This window comes from Vanacampus margaritifer, chromosome 5, assembly GCF_051991255.1.
Source record: "Vanacampus margaritifer isolate UIUO_Vmar chromosome 5, RoL_Vmar_1.0, whole genome shotgun sequence".
Classification (NCBI taxonomy): domain Eukaryota; kingdom Metazoa; phylum Chordata; class Actinopteri; order Syngnathiformes; family Syngnathidae; genus Vanacampus; species Vanacampus margaritifer.
Genome location: NC_135436.1, coordinates 26,399,335 through 26,414,813, shown reverse-complemented (window position 1 = coordinate 26,414,813; position 15,479 = coordinate 26,399,335). Strand labels below are relative to the sequence as shown.

Below are 15,479 nucleotides of genomic sequence, written 5' to 3'. Positions count from 1 at the left end.
AATTATTATTATTTCAATATTGATTCCATTGGTAACATACTGTATTGTATTTATTGTGTACATATTTCTTTGTTAAAAATATATTTTTAAATGATTTCACATATGGAATGAAATATGAATATATCTACAGATAGCCTCACAAATGTTTTTCAATCACAATTGCAATAACGTAACATTGAGTACAATGTGAGTGTTTGGCATTTACAAATTCCGCAAGTCTAGTTTCTGCACTCAAGCACGTGTTGATAGAAAGATGTTTTTTTTTTTTTGTTATCAATTTCATGGCATGCTTCTTTTGTGAATTTACGCGTCATCAATCATGGGAGATTTTTTTTTTTTTTCAAATAGGCTTTATCTTTAACAGCCCAAAACACACCCCAAAGGAAGAAATCTTTTGGGGTAAGGTACAGCAATTGTGGGGACCATTCAACTAAATATACACATACATGAAATATAAAAAAATAAATTAATAAAGAAGGAAATGATAAACAACTTGGTAGAACTCTTGCAAGTTGTTAGCATGAGAGCATAAGTCATTTTTAACTAATGTTAAAACATCAGTAAAGAAAATCCTTAGGATTTTTGGGGGTCTTTTTCTTGCTAAAACTCACCACTTCCCCAAAACCAAAGCCACCAAAACCCCCTGAGACTACCACGCCTCCAAGCTGTGCCACTTTGAAAAGAAAGTAGGTGACGACCCACCAATCAGGTGTCAGAGCGTCGTTTGAATCAAGAATGCCACCTCATGTACATAAAGTGGAACCGATTTAATCTCGTCGAAACTCTTCTTGGTCCTCCGTGAGGAATCTGGTCAGGCAGGTTCAAAGCCAGGCCCGCCGGTTTCAGTTAAGACTCCGCCCCACTTATGCTTTGCCGTCCTTAAAACCAAGTCAAACACTCCCGCGTGTTTATTCTTACGTGATAACCGACTCGTTCAGTTCTTCCGTCCTTCTCCCGTGAGTACCAAACACAAAAGACGTCATCATGGTGTCGCTGGGCCGCCAGATGCTGGGCTTCATCCTGGCCATCATCGGCTTCTTGGGAACCATCATCGTGTGCGCCCTTCCCATGTGGAAGGTGACCGCCTTCATCGGCGCCAACATCGTGACGGCGCAGGTCATCTGGGAGGGCTTGTGGATGAACTGCGTCACGCAGAGCACGGGCCAGATGCAGTGCAAGATCTACGACTCCCTGCTGGCTCTTCCCCAGGACCTCCAGGCCGCCCGGGCCCTGGTGGTCATCGCCATCATCCTGGCCGCCTTCGGGGTCATCCTGGGGATCGCCGGAGGAAAGTGTACCAACTTCGTGAACGACCCGACGGCCAAAGCTAAGGTGGCGATCGCGGCGGGCGTGGTCTTCATCTGCGCGGGGGTCATGGTGCTCATCCCCGTGTGCTGGTCGGCCAACACCATCATCCGGGATTTCTACAACCCCATCCTGACCAACGCGCAGAGGAGGGAGCTGGGCGCGGCGCTCTACATCGGCTGGGGTACGGCGGCGCTGCTCCTCCTGGGCGGGGCGCTCTTGTGCAGCTCGTGCCCACCTAAGGACGGACCGGAGTACCCCGTCAAGTACTCGGGTGCAAGATCCACCGCCACCAGTCGGGCCTACGTCTGAGGACTGACCCAGGCCAGGAAAAGACTTTGAAGTACAATCAAACCTCGGTTCACAGACGAGCGCGTTCATGGACAAATCGATTTTCCGGCAAGTCTTGCATCCACGCGGAACCATCAGTTGTGCTTTCTCTTACGTATCTCACATGCAGGTATCTTTTTTTTTTTTTTTTTGCTCAAAAAAGACCCCTCAGGAGGGTGGGCTCCCAAAAGTATAAAGTAACTAGTAGCCAAACATGAGAATTGTGTTTGTGATCTTGCTACTCACTTTGGCAGTGTGTTGACATTTATTTTTGTAATTCTTAAAAAAAAAATCCATAAAAAAACAAGACAAATGTAATCTAGTCCTGGAATGGATTCATTCAATCTTCCTTCAGTTTCTGATCGAATGAAGTTTGTGAACAAAGGTAATCTTTCCCAAAGCAGCTTTGAGCAACTTTTGGGAGAAATTCCACATTTTCGACGAGGCTCAGGACTGAGCTCCAGTTTTTATTCATCTTGTACCAAAAAAATAACAACTACAAATGGAAGCTATTTGTACAGCCACACATATTATCTTGTGAATGTATTTTGTGTATAAATGTTCCTCTTCCATATTTTTTTTTTAAACCAATTTTACTGATATTTAATAAAGCATTTACTTACACTTACACCATTTTGTTATTGTGCTTTTTTTCTACCACATCAGAATTAGAATCATTATTAAAATGGTGCCTGTTTGTGAATGACACCATTTTTTCAAGTCCTCATATTACCAAATATATTTCTATAAACTACCAGTGCTTCCTTTGATTGTCAGGCTTTGTCAATTTATATTGAAGTAGGTCACCAAGGTGGAGGCTCAGATGAGCCGGAATGTGAGTTGCTTTTCAAGCAGATGTTCAACCAGTTCAGCCAGTTTTTTTTTTATATATTTTTTTTTAGTTCAGCCAGTTCGACAACATCCTCATGAAACTTTTGCACCAAACATGCTAGAACGGGGGTCAACAACCTTTTGGAAGCTGACAGCTACTTCTTGCGTACTGATTAATGCTACCACGGCAACCACTTTGATAAATGATATATGTATTGGTTACTCACATTTTTGATGGTCTTTTACTTCCACATTTCTTAACCGATTGTCACCATTCCAACTTCAACAATTTCCAAAATTTCACACCATGCGGGCTACTTACTATTTTTCCCATTCCAAAAATGTGCAGTTTCTCCACAATTTCACCCAACAATTTCCCATATCCCCAATGACACATTCAACAGAAGACATTCACATCAGTCACATTCAGTTCACCTTGGAAATCATTTTCAACCATGAGAAAATTCCCACATAAAAAATCCATATTTTTCAACATATTGCACATTTTTATCATTCTGCATCATTCCATATAATTCTACATTGTTCAATTTATTTCATCAAATTGTAATTTTTTTCACCAATATCATTCCACATCATCATCACTGCATATCCTTCAAAAACGTGCACCTTTTTCGCTAAACTCTTCCACATTATTTCATATAACATTGCATATAAATTTATATCGTGCACGTTTTCCAGCAACATATTTATTTAAAAAATATATATATTTTTTAAAAAACAATATAATTCAGTGTCAATATCATACAGGAGATAGTTACAGCTCTTTAACAAGATGCAGTAATAATCGTCATTCTTTGCAGGTGATAAAGAATATATGCCTGTGAGTATTGGTTTATTATTATCTTTTTCCGTGTTGCTTCACTGTTCATGTTTTTGATTATCGTTCCAGCAACCCCTGAGTTAAAAAAAACCCTGTTGTTCATAGTGAACCAGGAAGTGTCCCGCTACCATACAAACACACACAAATTGCTCAGTTCAATCTTGGCGGAGACTTTGGTTTCAGTCAAATGATTTATTTCATGTCAGCTGGACAACATCCGTCCACAAGCGTTCCAGTATGAATCACACCTTCAGCTGCTTCACTTGAGCTGGCTGCTATTGCAGCATGACATGCAGTTTTATTATGTGAACACACCTCTGACTAATTTTCGCATTCTTCTCGCGTCATTCACGTTAATACCTCACATGCAAGTCACGTTGTAATATTTACAAAAGTATCACTTTCGGGCCGGCATGCATTTATATCATTTCGTCAGACATTCCAGTCAACATTACGTAGTGAGATTTTGTTTTTGTTGTTGAACAACACAGATGTACTTAATTTATCATAACAACTTATAACATTTTACACACTTTTACATAGAATTTTGCCCTTTTCGTCATTGAAAATTGTCCTTAATGTTTGTGAAAACTGGTATGTTGGGTTAGTGGGATACTGCAAATCGTGTTTGATGCTTATGAAAAGTAAGTATGTTGTTTTAAGGAATGTACACCAAATTGTTGTGAAAACTCTAATCTGTCAGCAAAATTAAATACAGCAATCCAGTACAAAAATACTGTTCGATTTATTTTCAAAAGTATAATGCATCAAATGGTATGTTTTTCAAAGACTATAAATTACCAACAAAACTAATTAAATCTAATTGTTAAGTTGGTTGAAAATCTAAATATGGTCTTGTTTAAAAAATTCCAGATCCGTGATTATTTTATCGTATTGGCTCCCTCTAGTGGTGCACATAAGACTCACAGAACGGCTCACTTGTATTTAACTCAGTACGACATATAAGCATTTAATTTGTTAAGAACTGTTTGCCAAAGCAAAAGTGAGTACATGTTAGACCCACTTGGCAATTTTTTTTCCTCTGTGTCAGTGTTCAAGGTCTCAGGTGTGAATGGGGTTTCACATAGAGGTTTACTCGCTTTTGTTGCCAGTGGTTTTGACATTAACTCATTCACTGCCATTGACGGCTATAGACGTCAAAAATTCATTTTTAACTATTTCTATTAGTTTAAAAAAAATCCACTTTTGCTAACAAGAGTATGAAAACCTAGAAAAAAATACTGTAAATTTAGAACAGATATAAAATTTGTGATTAATCGTTAGTTAACTAGTGACGTCATGTGATTAATTACAATTAAAAAAATATTAATCGCCTGACGGGCCTAATTTTAAAAATATATATTAAAAATAAGGGGCGTTTAATCGTAAGTAATTGCATGATAATTTTTTTATCTGTTTTATTAATGTATAATAAAAAAATACAGGTTTTCATAAAAAATGAAACATTGTTAAACTAATCGAAAGAGTTCGCATGAATTTTTGACGTCTACAGTCGTCAATGGCAGTGAAAGAGTTAATGATTAATGCACGCTGTACATTGACTACATGGGAGAAAAATGTCCTTTCTTTAGTGTCGTCGCATGAAAAGATCTAATAAAATATTCGCAAAAAGTATACAGTACTCACTTTCGTGAGACTTTCTTATTAAACTGTACTCAAATGTTGACTTGGTGTCTTTTTGTTGCGAGTATCGAGCAGACTGAGTAACACAATCCTCCATTCAGAGAGCTAATAATAACGCCCTTGACAACCGGCAAAGAATCTTGAACGGCAGGTCTTCTTTTGTGCGGCCCTCTGATGCGTCCTCGACTTTCACGCCTCCCATTCTGTTGTCTGCGCCGCATTCGGGCAGCCGATCGCCTTCCCGCTATCGTCTCCTCGCCAAACCTCTCGCCATCATGCCCTCCATGGGCATGCAGATGGCCGGCTGCGCCCTGGGCCTCCTGGGCTGGATCGGGGTGCTGATCACATGCGGCTCGCCCATGTGGCGCGTCACCGCCTTCATCGGCAGCAGCATTGTCACGTCGCAGGTCATGTGGGAGGGTTTGTGGATGAGCTGCGTGGTCCAGAGCACGGGTCAGATGCAGTGCAAGGTCTACGACTCCATGCTGGCCCTCACCCGGGACCTCCAGGCCGCCCGGGCCCTGGTGGTGGTCTCCATCATCGTCGGGCTGGCCGGCGTCCTGGTGGCCTTCGCCAGCGGCAAGTGCACCAGCTTCATCCCGGACAAAAGGGCTAAAGCGAGGGCGTCGGTGGCTGGCGGGGTTCTTCTGATCATCAGCGGGTTCCTCTGCATCATCGCCGTGTCCTGGACCGCCAGTATCATCATCAGGAACTTCTACAACTCGGCGGTGGTGGACGCCCAGAAGAGGGAACTGGGGGCTTCTCTATACATCGGCTGGGGGGCGGGGGGGCTTCTGTTGTTGGGAGGGGCCCTCCTTTGCGCCAGCTGCCCCCCCAAGGGGGCCGAGGCGCCATCCGTGCACTACGTGCCGGACAGGTCTATGGCAGCATACAGCAAAGCCGACTCGATGGGCTCGTACACGCCGACAAAAACGTACATTTGAGGCGAGTCGAGTAAAACTTCAAAATGGAACATGAAGGAAAAAAGTTGCTGTCTGACTGGATTTACTTTTTGTACATACAAGGCAGGTGTAATCTATTGGGGTGAGGTCATGAATAAAGAATTCAGTAGAACTCTTAACTGTGTACCTATTTTTGCTTGCCAGGCGTGTATTTCACATGTCGGAAGGACAGTTATAAAATGTTCTCGTTTTACATCTCTGATCTAGCCAGGGCTGGACTGGCCATCTGGATTATAGGGCAGATGCCCAGTGGGCTGGCCTCTTTTGGGCCGATGTAGTGCTTTTTAATGATTATTTTCCTACATTTTACCACAAGAGACTGGCCTACAATTTAGAGGGACTAGTCCGCTAATCCTTTTCGAATATAGATAGCAAACTGAAACATCATCAATAAACATCAGAGGAGAACTATATGTTAGGCAAGAGTCGAAGGACACTTATGACATTTTCTCGTTTTACCCTTTGACCCACTGTTCCAAGTATTGGACATTGGCTGAAAAGTTATGACATGTTCTTGTTTCACTTCTGTTACCCACTGTTTGAGATTTCACATGTCGATTGGACAGCTACGATATTTTCTCGCTTTACTTCTGTGACTTACCGTTCCGAGTGTCAGACCTTGAATGGACAGCTATGACACGTCCTCGTTTTACTCTGCCGTTTAAAAAGACTTGGATGATGTTCCCTTGTTTGGCATGCTTTCAAAGACACAAACCACTGGGACTCAATATTTGTACTCAGTATTTGTTCATGTGCTTTTCCATGTGTGTTGTTTCTCATCAAAGTCGGTTTTCTTTTTTCGGATCACATGCCTGTTGTCTGTTGACATCAGCTCCGGTAGAACCAGTTCGCCGGTTCTCCTATCAAACAGAGTATCGCACTCTCTCTCCGTTTTGGCAAACTAAAGCGGTGATTCTCAAACGGGGGTCCTGCTAGCCATAGCTTTGGGGTCCACAAAATAATTAGCTACAAATAATTATGTTGTATCATTTTAAACAAATACATTCTTACATATGGGGAGGGGAGAGCCACCCAATTAAACTAACAATATCGTCACCCTCTTATAATAATTGCCTAAGTCATGTGATTTGAGGTCTCCCTCTAGTGGTATGTAACTCACTGAATTAAGAGTTCTTACGGTCAAATGCAGATACAGTACAGTTAATTTGCATTTAACTTTTAAGTACGGAAGCATTTGATTTTAGAACTGATTGTTCTCAAACATTTATTTAGATACAATTTTTATTTTACCAGTGTGCAATAAATGTTATTTAAATCATATTTAAATCAAGTGCAGTGTTATGAATGATCTTATGATGGCATTTAATACTAGTATTTAAAAAAACAAACAAAAAAAACACTTTTTTTTTTGACGAACACTTGGGTCTCAGGCCTACTGTTATGTCATGATGGTGGTATTGAATTTATTTGAGGCAGTACTTATTGTAAAAAAAAAGTGTATCCGACGACCTAACAAAAATAACCAACATTCAGCATCGTGACATTCTTTCAGATTTTTCACATTACAATGAGCTTGCCACGTTTTCCCAATTTGGATCAGAAATGCAGCCTTCTTATTTTGAACTGAATTCACCTTATTTAAATAAAATATGAGGGTCAATAATTATAGAAGCATATGTAATTCCTTTCAGTCAATATCCCTAAGTTATTAAGTACAGTGTTAGCCTCTGGTCTTTAGCTTCTTCGTGGCTAATCTGATCCATCCAAGTTCATCATAACACAAAATGGTGACATACAGAGACATGTTTCATAAAAAAAAAAAAAAGTATCCTACAGAAAAGTTATTAAATAATGGCCAGAATATGGTGATCATCTTGTTGTACGTTAGCATATAAACTGCTAGCGTGTTAGCATTTGATTTATTCTTGTTAGAAATACAACAATTTGTTGCCATAACCTTGGCAGTTTTTCTCCTCTTCAAGGGGTCCCTGCACCCCAAATATTTGCAAACTCGTCTAGTGTGTTTGAGATTCCAAATGTTGTGGTTCGGTGAGTTCACTGTGTCATGTGACGTCGAAGACCTAACTTGTGGAATTGATTCATTGAATTGAATTGATGAGCTAATTCATTTAGCCGTAATTGCAGCCATGTTAGACTATGCTTATTTTGTGTAATTTAGCCTAGGCAGATGTGAGATACTCTCGGTTTACATGAATTGATCTGCGTCTTGCCTGTTTACATTTCATTGAATGTATTAATGTAATGAGATATTGAATGCAAAGCGGCTAATTAGCCACTTTGCACGCAACATATAGCCCATTAGCTGCTAATGTGCTAATGATTTGCTAAACTGAAGTCATTACTTCACTCCAAACTGAAATTTTGTGGGGACAGCGTACCTTAAAACTTGAATGTTAAAACATGTGACTTACCCCCACCTCCGGTTTTAGGTGCAACATGGCCCTGCAGGAGCTCGGCATCGTCCTGGCCATGCTGGGCCTGGCTGGTTCCATGCTGATCTGCGGCCTTCCCATGTGGAAGGTAACAGCCTTCATTGGGACCCGCCTGGTGGTCATGCAGGTGTTCTGGGAGGGTCTGTGGATGACGTGCGTCAGCGAGTACACGGGCCAGATGCAGTGCAAGCTCTACGACGCTCTTCTGGATCTGTCTCCAGAGCTGCAGGCGGCTCGCGGTCTGGTCTGCATCAGCCTGTTCCTGGGGTGCCTCGGCTTCCTGGTCTTCCTCCTGGGCGCCCGCTGCACCAAGTGCCTGAGCCACCCGCGCATCAAGACCAGGGTGGTGCTGGGTTCGGGCCTCGTCTTCGGCCTGGCGGGTCTCGCCAACGTGGTGGCCGTGTCCTGGACGGCCAACAGCGTGATCAGAGACTTCCATAATCCGCGCGTTCCCGATGTACTCAAGCGGGAGCTCGGGGCAGCCATTTATATCGGCTTTATCGCATCGGGATTGCTACTTTGCGGAGGCGGCATCTTGTGTTCGAGTAGGCCGCCACCCAGGGCCGTGATACATTCTCATGGGTACACCCCGGCTAAAACGGCCACAAACAGCAGCTACGCTATCAAAAACTATGTCTAGAATAGCAGTAGCAAGTCTTGCATTTGAGAACTGGGTCACCAGTTGAATACAAAGTTGGACTTTAGCGTACACAGTAGTCGAATAACTGATGTACTTTTGCTAGCTTATGTGCTTTTGCTAGCTGATCACATTTAACTATTGTAAAAGTGTTGATATAACTCTTGAATGTGGGGAGCTATATTAACTCCAAAAAGTGTTAAAAATCAATCAAGAGTTAAATAAACACTGGACTTTGTGCTGTGTACTCATCAGAGATGCTAATTGTCAAATGTATGCTAGTCCAACTTAGCTCTAAGTTCTAACAAGTTTTCCTCTGGCCAGCCAATCAGAGGTAGGAAAAATGCTGATGTCATTGAGGGCCTGGCTTGCTCTATGAAATTTGATTATCAAAACATTCCCATTGCTCATATAGGTGAAGTTACATCGGACAGCAAAACTAATTCCCAAGGACATATAAATTGACATGGCAACACACGGAGGCTGAAATCTGATTGGATGGGAAAAAAATGAACATCAACAGCTGCTATGAAAGGGACTGTTGGAATGCCATAGGAATCAAAACTCACTGGACAAAAGTTTTGATATGAGCTATCTCGGTCTAACTTTTGAACATTCACTGTCATAGTGCAAAAAAAACAATCTTTTCCTTTAAATCAGCTTCTTGTCAGAGAGTAGAAAAGCCCACAGAGGAGCTTTTGTCCTGCCTGCTGACGGCTCAGACTGGGAGAGTCGGGATTGTTTTGATACGATGTCAGAACAAACAGAGAATTCCTCTCGGGCTACGCCTTCCTCTGCTCTCTAACGCCGTCCAACCGGTTTCCTATGACAAACTCGGCCTGACAGCGGTTGGGACGCCCCACCCCGTCTGTTTGGGTTCCCGAGTCGACATGCGCCGGCATCTGGAACTGGCGGGCCTGGGTCTGGCCCTCTCTGGATGGCTCTGCGCCATCTTGACTCGCTGCATGGCCTTGTGGACAGTGAGCGGAACCCTGGACAACTCCACCGCCACGTTACCGGCCTACTGGGATGGGGTGTGGCTGGAATGGGACCACTGGGACCTGGCCCACAACGGGCAGCTGCACTGCTCCTTCTACCGCTCGCTCATGTCCCTCTCTGGGAGTTTCCGAACGTGGAGGGCCTTCATCATGGCGGCAGTGGGGGCCGGGGCTTTCGCCACCTTAGTGGGAGGGGCCGGAGCCGGGTGGTTCCCCAGGCGGGGGCAGGTTAAAGTGGTCTCCGGGGCCAGTTATGTTTTATCTGGGATTCTCATTCTGGTACCCATCGCCTGGACTTGCCACCACACCAGCCAGCCGCTTGAGGGAGCCGTGCACCTGAGGAGGCAGTGGGGACCGGCACTGTATTTGGGGTGGGTCTCATTTGCGCTGATGATAGCAGGGGGGAGCATTCTAACCACGTTGTGTCCCACCGCCTCCGAGGGACCACCGCGGGCTGCCGAGGGGCCACCTCGTGCTGCGAGGCCGCATCACCCGGAGGAGGAGGCGACGCATCCGCTAAACAGAATTAACAGGGCCACCTTCACAAACAGCCAGTACCAACGTGGGTCCATGCCCATCTGATGTGGGGAAAGTGGGATAGCCATCCACCAGTTTTCGACACAGCTGGACGTCTTCAGCCACAGGTGAGAATATTTGGGGTTGGATCGATCAGTGATCCGTGTGTGATTGGTTCTAAACCCACACGCACTAGGTGAAAATCTCAAATCATCTTTCCCCATTGAAAAGAATGGAAATGTCATTAATCCGTTCCAGGTAGCCAAGAAAACACAACAAATATTTGTTTATTGTAAGAAAAATAGCACTCTATAATATTGTATTTTATAAAATAATGTGGTAAACTCATTAAACAGAATGCAAAGTTGTTGTTTTGTTTTTTACACTTTTTGTGCGTTTAATAGACATGAGTACACAGCTCATCAGAAAACTGAATTATTTGCAAATTATAACGAATATATACCTGCAAAAGTTGTTTTAAGTCCAAGTGTTGATGCACCATTGACATAAATGCTGCTTATTAGCCAGTCTATGGTGTTTAGCATATTTTGTTAGCATTAAGCTAAACTGTCCTTCTATTTCATCCCTCCCGACCGCCAGCGGTGCTGAACAACTGTCATTTTAAATACACAATGTGAAATGCTTAGTTTAGTTTGACAGTAAACTTAAACTGCAGGTGGAATTAAACAACTCAAAGCCTCCTTTTTGAAGGTCAAGTAAAAAAAAATATTTATATTGTCAAGTAACATATATAACTAGTTTTCAAATTTCAATTTCAAATCTACATGTTTTATGTTTTTGGAACCCCCCACAGGAGGGACAAAACTGAGATTCAAACACAGACCGGCTGGAGCCAATCCCAGTTGACTTTGGGCAAGATGTTGGGTACACCCTGGACTGGTGACAAGCCAATCGCAGGGCAACCCATATTCACACCTATGGGGAATTTAGAGCCTTAAATGAATCTACACTCTAAAAAATTGTTGGGTCGAAATAACCCAGTAATGGGTCAAAAAGGGTCCTACCGCCTGGGTCAATTTGACCCAACTTTTTTTTGTTTTTACAAAAACAATCCAATCGTTTTACCTGTTTTGTGAAGGAAAAAAAGACAGTTGGGTCAGACTGACCCAATTAAGAGGTTTGCCCTTTTTTGACCCAAAATTTGGATATTTTTGATCCAACTGTCATTAGAGTGTAAAAACATGTTTTTGGAATGTGGTAGAACGTACTGTAGTAAACAACATAGAACTGTGAGGCAAATGTGCAAACCACTAGGGTACCGTACTGTGTGCAATTTTATATGTGTCATCGCTAATTGTATGAATACTGAAAACACTAAAGTTGTGTATGTTTATATTGAGCGAGTATAGGTAGCATTTTATGTAGCGCATTGCTGTAATATGTATAATTTATAGAATGCATATAGAGTACAAACACAATAAGGAAAAAAGTACATAAAACTAGCGTCCTCTCTTGAGCAAACCCAAATACAATTTTCAACCCAACTTGCTGGGTCAACATAACCCGAACCTTTGGGTAAAAGTACCCCAACCCTCTCAAAATCCGCAACTACCCCAGGGTGTGGGTTAGAAAAACAACCCAGCATTTATTAGTGTATTACAGATTTATTAACTGGAATTTGGGTATATACTGTACATGTTTTTCTATCAAGGTTACGATGTTTACCATTCAAGCATCTTTCTCCTCCATTATTGCTTTTTGTTGCTCCACTTGAGACCATACCAGTATCTTTTACATACACGTGTTACGGTGAGCAGGTTGTGATGATCCGAAGCATATAAAATCAATAAACAGAATGTTATTTAATTCAATTTACTGTATGCAAGTAGTTGTGATCTAATAAAATGTGGGCATTTGTGAAAAAAATACAGTACAAAACTTTTTGCTTGAACTTGAGTGATGTTACGAAATGTATTTGCAACAGAGCAGGCTCCTCGTGTAAACACAATAGAATTAGTTCATACTTTTTTCTTGTAATATTGCTTTTTCTCATAAATGTACCTCTATCATGTTAACTTTTTTTTTTTTGCAGTATTTCAAGTTAATTTCTCATTTACATAACAGTCTTAACTACATTCTTGTAAATTTGACAATTTATGAAGATTTCAAAATGGGCTCATATTACCAAATGACTCTAATGTATAGTCTTTTTTTTTTGCTATTGTACTAGAGTTAAGTTGTAACATACGTGGCCAAAAAGACTTTCCAATTCTTAACCTGTGGACATCATGACAAAGCACTTTTCACTTGTTCCTGATTGAAAATAAAGTGACATTATTAAATATGCATTTACATTTTACATTTGTCTGCAAAAATAAATAAAAGAAAAAGTGCTGCAAAACAGATTTCCAAACAGTACGCCTGATGCATAGAGGGAAAACATACAGGCAGATAATTTTTTATTTAAACTTAATTAGTAATGAATGTTTTTTTTTTTAAATTGTTTAAGAGATTTCCTACAGCTTCTCGTCACCCTCCTCCATGTCCTTCAGACTGATGACCTCCACGGCGCCTCTGCCTTTGGTCTCGCAGCGGACCAGCTCGCAAAGCTCCCTGTAGCAGCCGGGATCTACCAGACAAACCTAAGAACAAAAAAAAAAGAAAAAAAAAAGTGATTTCCTTAACATTTCGACAACATTACCCTGAGAGGTGCAGGAGGATGGCCAGCTCACAATTTGCAGGTTCTCCTCAAAATCTTCGCTCTCCACGACCTGCATGAAAGGTTTGATCTTCTCCTTCAGCCGTTTGGCCTCTTTGCCCGGCAGCAGAAGCCGCAACCTCATGTGGGCCCGCTGAATCTGCATAGACTCCTTCAGCTGTCGGATGACCTCCAGAGCCTGCAAGCAACACAATAACGTAGATTATCATACAACATAAGCAAAGACTTCAATCTTGTAAGATTTTGACCTATTTCTCGAAAATTCTGTTCTTCTAAAAAGTTATTATTATTATCTTTTGTTTTGCTTTTCATAAAGTATTAAGTTTTATTATGGATTTTTTTCCTTCTAATATGACACTCTCAAATTATTTCACCATAAAATTATGAAAGAATGCACAAAAAAAATCCTCATCATTTTACTACTATATTCTCATAATGTAACCATTATAATATTTAGCTTGAATTTTGCGAAATTCTGACTCTTGACTTGCAAATTCTAGTCTCAGTCTCATAAAATTGTGATGTTACAATTTTATTTTCATTAAATGTCAACTTTATTCTTATAACATTATGTCATTTTCCTCATAAAATTGCTTCCCCCCCCCCCTCATATTTCTAGTTCATTCTCAAATGATGTCAATGTTGTAAAGTTTACTGTGATATTTCCCCCCCTGAAATTCTCTTGGAAAGGTTGACATTATTCCACAAAATTACTATTTTTATTGCAGTATTTAGATTGTCATTAATTAAAAATCTCATAACTTTATGAAATGATTAGCTTTTTTTCTTCACTGACCCTAATCCCCTTCTATATTATCCTCATATGTCACTGTTGTAAAATTTAGCTAAAATTCTAGCTTTCTCCATATAAATTCTGACTTCTAGTACTATAACTTTTTTCATGATTTTCTAATCCCATCACCTGCTGCTTGGTGCTCTTGTTGGCCTTGACTGAGTAGTGGATGTCCTTCATGCCGCGTTCAATCAGGTTGACTGTGTATGGCCTCTTGGTGTCAGGGTTGACACACTTGTCGGCCACGATGGTGGCAATGTCCCTGAACATGGTCTCCAGCTGACACTGCCGCTCCTTGTCGGACACCTGGAGCTCCCCTTTGGCCAGGATCTGTGCAGGTTGCGTGATGGTATTTTTAAACAGGGGTGCCTTATTTAGAATGTAAACGTTACTATTGGAGATTGTTACTGGACCTGTTTGCAGATTTCGGTGAGGTCATCTGTGCCGAAAGCTTTGCACAAGTCATCCTTTTTGGCCACCTGCCCTTTGGAGACATTGACGAAAACAGAGTTGGTCTGCAAAACCTCGTCCAGATCTTTCTCTCTGCAGACAAAAACACACAGGTGGCACGTTTATGATCGACATGCGCAGTTCGTTTGTTAATTGTCCCTTGGCTCAATTAACACTGGGATTAAACATCCATTTTTTTTTTAACCGCTTGTCCTCACAAGGGTCGCGGGAGCGCTGGAGCCTATCCCAGCTAGCTTCGGGCAGTAGGCGGGGTACACCCTGAACTGGTTGCCACCCAATCGCAGGGCACACAGAAACGAACAACCATCCACACTCACAATCACACCTATGGACAATTTGGAGTGTTCAATTCAACTGCCATGCATGTTTTTGGAATGTGGGAGGAAATCTGAGTACCCGGAAAAAACCCACGCAAGCACGGGGAAAACATGCAAACTCCACCCAGGAAGGCCAAAGCCCGGACTCGATCTCACGTCCTCTGCACTCGGACCAGTCAGCACTGTGCCCCCGGGATTAAACATTTTTTAAAAAAAACGTATAAAGACAACAAACATGAACCTAGGGATAGGGGATTGTGCAGAATTGTTAAAAATCAACATTTGACATTTTACTTACGCTCCGGAGCGCCAGCTGACAACTTTATTCTTATAACAGGCGATTTCGTAACGCTTGCCTCCTTTCTTTATGCGCACCACCGCCACATTCGTCAGCCGGATTTGGTTGGTCGGTGTAAATATAGACATTTTCACGTCTATCAATAGTTGTATTGAGGATACGTGTGTTGTCAAAATGCTCGCTTCCGCGATGAACCTTCCACTGTGCTACCAGAACTAAAGTCCGTCAAGAACAATCAATGATTAACAACGGTACCGCTGTTTTACCAAGGTAGTCAATTTTCAAACGGAAGTCAAAAACATTAAATCCACAAAAATCTAATATATATTTTCTTAATGTTAAGAAAACTATCTAAATGGTTTGTGATAACAGCAAATCACAAAGTAGCTTAAAGGCAAATTTCCAGTCACCGAAGACGTAGAAACCGTCGAGAAACATTAAT

At 41.7% G+C, this 15,479-nt stretch overlaps 5 protein-coding genes across 6 annotated transcripts; 4 read left to right on the top strand and 1 right to left on the bottom strand.

Moving 5' to 3' along the window:
• The first annotated feature begins 895 nt into the window (after positions 1–895).
• On the top strand, positions 896–2,263 carry LOC144051930 (claudin-4-like). The gene has a single exon (XM_077565549.1). The coding sequence runs from the start codon at positions 985–987 to the stop codon at positions 1,615–1,617; it is 633 nt and encodes a 210-aa protein (XP_077421675.1). The 5' UTR covers positions 896–984; the 3' UTR covers positions 1,618–2,263.
• A 2,877-nt stretch (positions 2,264–5,140) lies between these two features.
• On the top strand, positions 5,141–7,192 carry LOC144051929 (claudin-4-like). Its single transcript, XM_077565548.1, has one exon. The coding sequence runs from the start codon at positions 5,227–5,229 to the stop codon at positions 5,893–5,895; it is 669 nt and encodes a 222-aa protein (XP_077421674.1). The 5' UTR covers positions 5,141–5,226; the 3' UTR covers positions 5,896–7,192.
• An 856-nt stretch (positions 7,193–8,048) lies between these two features.
• Positions 8,049–8,967, top strand: cldnj (claudin j). The gene has a single exon (XM_077565640.1). It carries the CDS (start codon positions 8,332–8,334, stop codon positions 8,965–8,967), a length of 636 nt encoding a protein of 211 aa, XP_077421766.1. The 5' UTR covers positions 8,049–8,331.
• A 144-nt stretch (positions 8,968–9,111) lies between these two features.
• Positions 9,112–13,486, top strand: LOC144052575 (claudin-4-like). 2 transcript variants are annotated; one of them, XM_077566775.1, is made up of 2 exons: positions 9,112–10,606; positions 12,949–13,486. In XM_077566775.1, exon 1 carries the CDS (start codon positions 9,855–9,857, stop codon positions 10,542–10,544), a length of 690 nt encoding a protein of 229 aa, XP_077422901.1. In that variant the 5' UTR covers positions 9,112–9,854; the 3' UTR covers positions 10,545–10,606; positions 12,949–13,486. The 2 variants fall into 2 exon arrangements, with proteins under 2 accessions (XP_077422901.1, XP_077422900.1); XM_077566774.1 differs by having other exon boundaries at positions 11,293–13,486.
• Positions 12,287–15,454, bottom strand: sbds (SBDS ribosome maturation factor). The gene is made up of 5 exons (XM_077566773.1): positions 15,038–15,454; positions 14,365–14,494; positions 14,081–14,281; positions 13,172–13,336; positions 12,287–13,081 (listed from the first exon to the last, which is right to left on the bottom strand). Exons 1-5 carry the CDS (start codon positions 15,163–15,165, stop codon positions 12,956–12,958), a joined length of 750 nt encoding a protein of 249 aa, XP_077422899.1. The 5' UTR covers positions 15,166–15,454; the 3' UTR covers positions 12,287–12,955.
• Between the last annotated feature and the right edge of the window lie 25 nt (positions 15,455–15,479).

Bases quoted from the DNA above. Each gene is read 5' to 3' on its own strand.
- LOC144051929 (XM_077565548.1), top strand. From the start codon at position 5,227: ATGCCCTCCATGGGCATGCAGATGGCCGGCTGCGCCCTGGGCCTCCTG.
- LOC144051930 (XM_077565549.1), top strand. From the start codon at position 985: ATGGTGTCGCTGGGCCGCCAGATGCTGGGCTTCATCCTGGCCATCATC.
- cldnj (XM_077565640.1), top strand. From the start codon at position 8,332: ATGGCCCTGCAGGAGCTCGGCATCGTCCTGGCCATGCTGGGCCTGGCT.
- LOC144052575 (XM_077566775.1), top strand. From the start codon at position 9,855: ATGCGCCGGCATCTGGAACTGGCGGGCCTGGGTCTGGCCCTCTCTGGA.
- sbds (XM_077566773.1), bottom strand. From the start codon at position 15,165: ATGTCTATATTTACACCGACCAACCAAATCCGGCTGACGAATGTGGCG. The intron at 14,495-15,037 runs GTAAGTAAAATG...TTTTGTCTGCAG, and splicing joins GTCAGCTGGCGCTCCGGAGC to AGAGAAAGATCTGGACGAGG. The intron at 13,082-13,171 runs GTGAGCTGGCCA...TTTTGTTCTTAG, and splicing joins TTGAGGAGAACCTGCAAATT to GTTTGTCTGGTAGATCCCGG.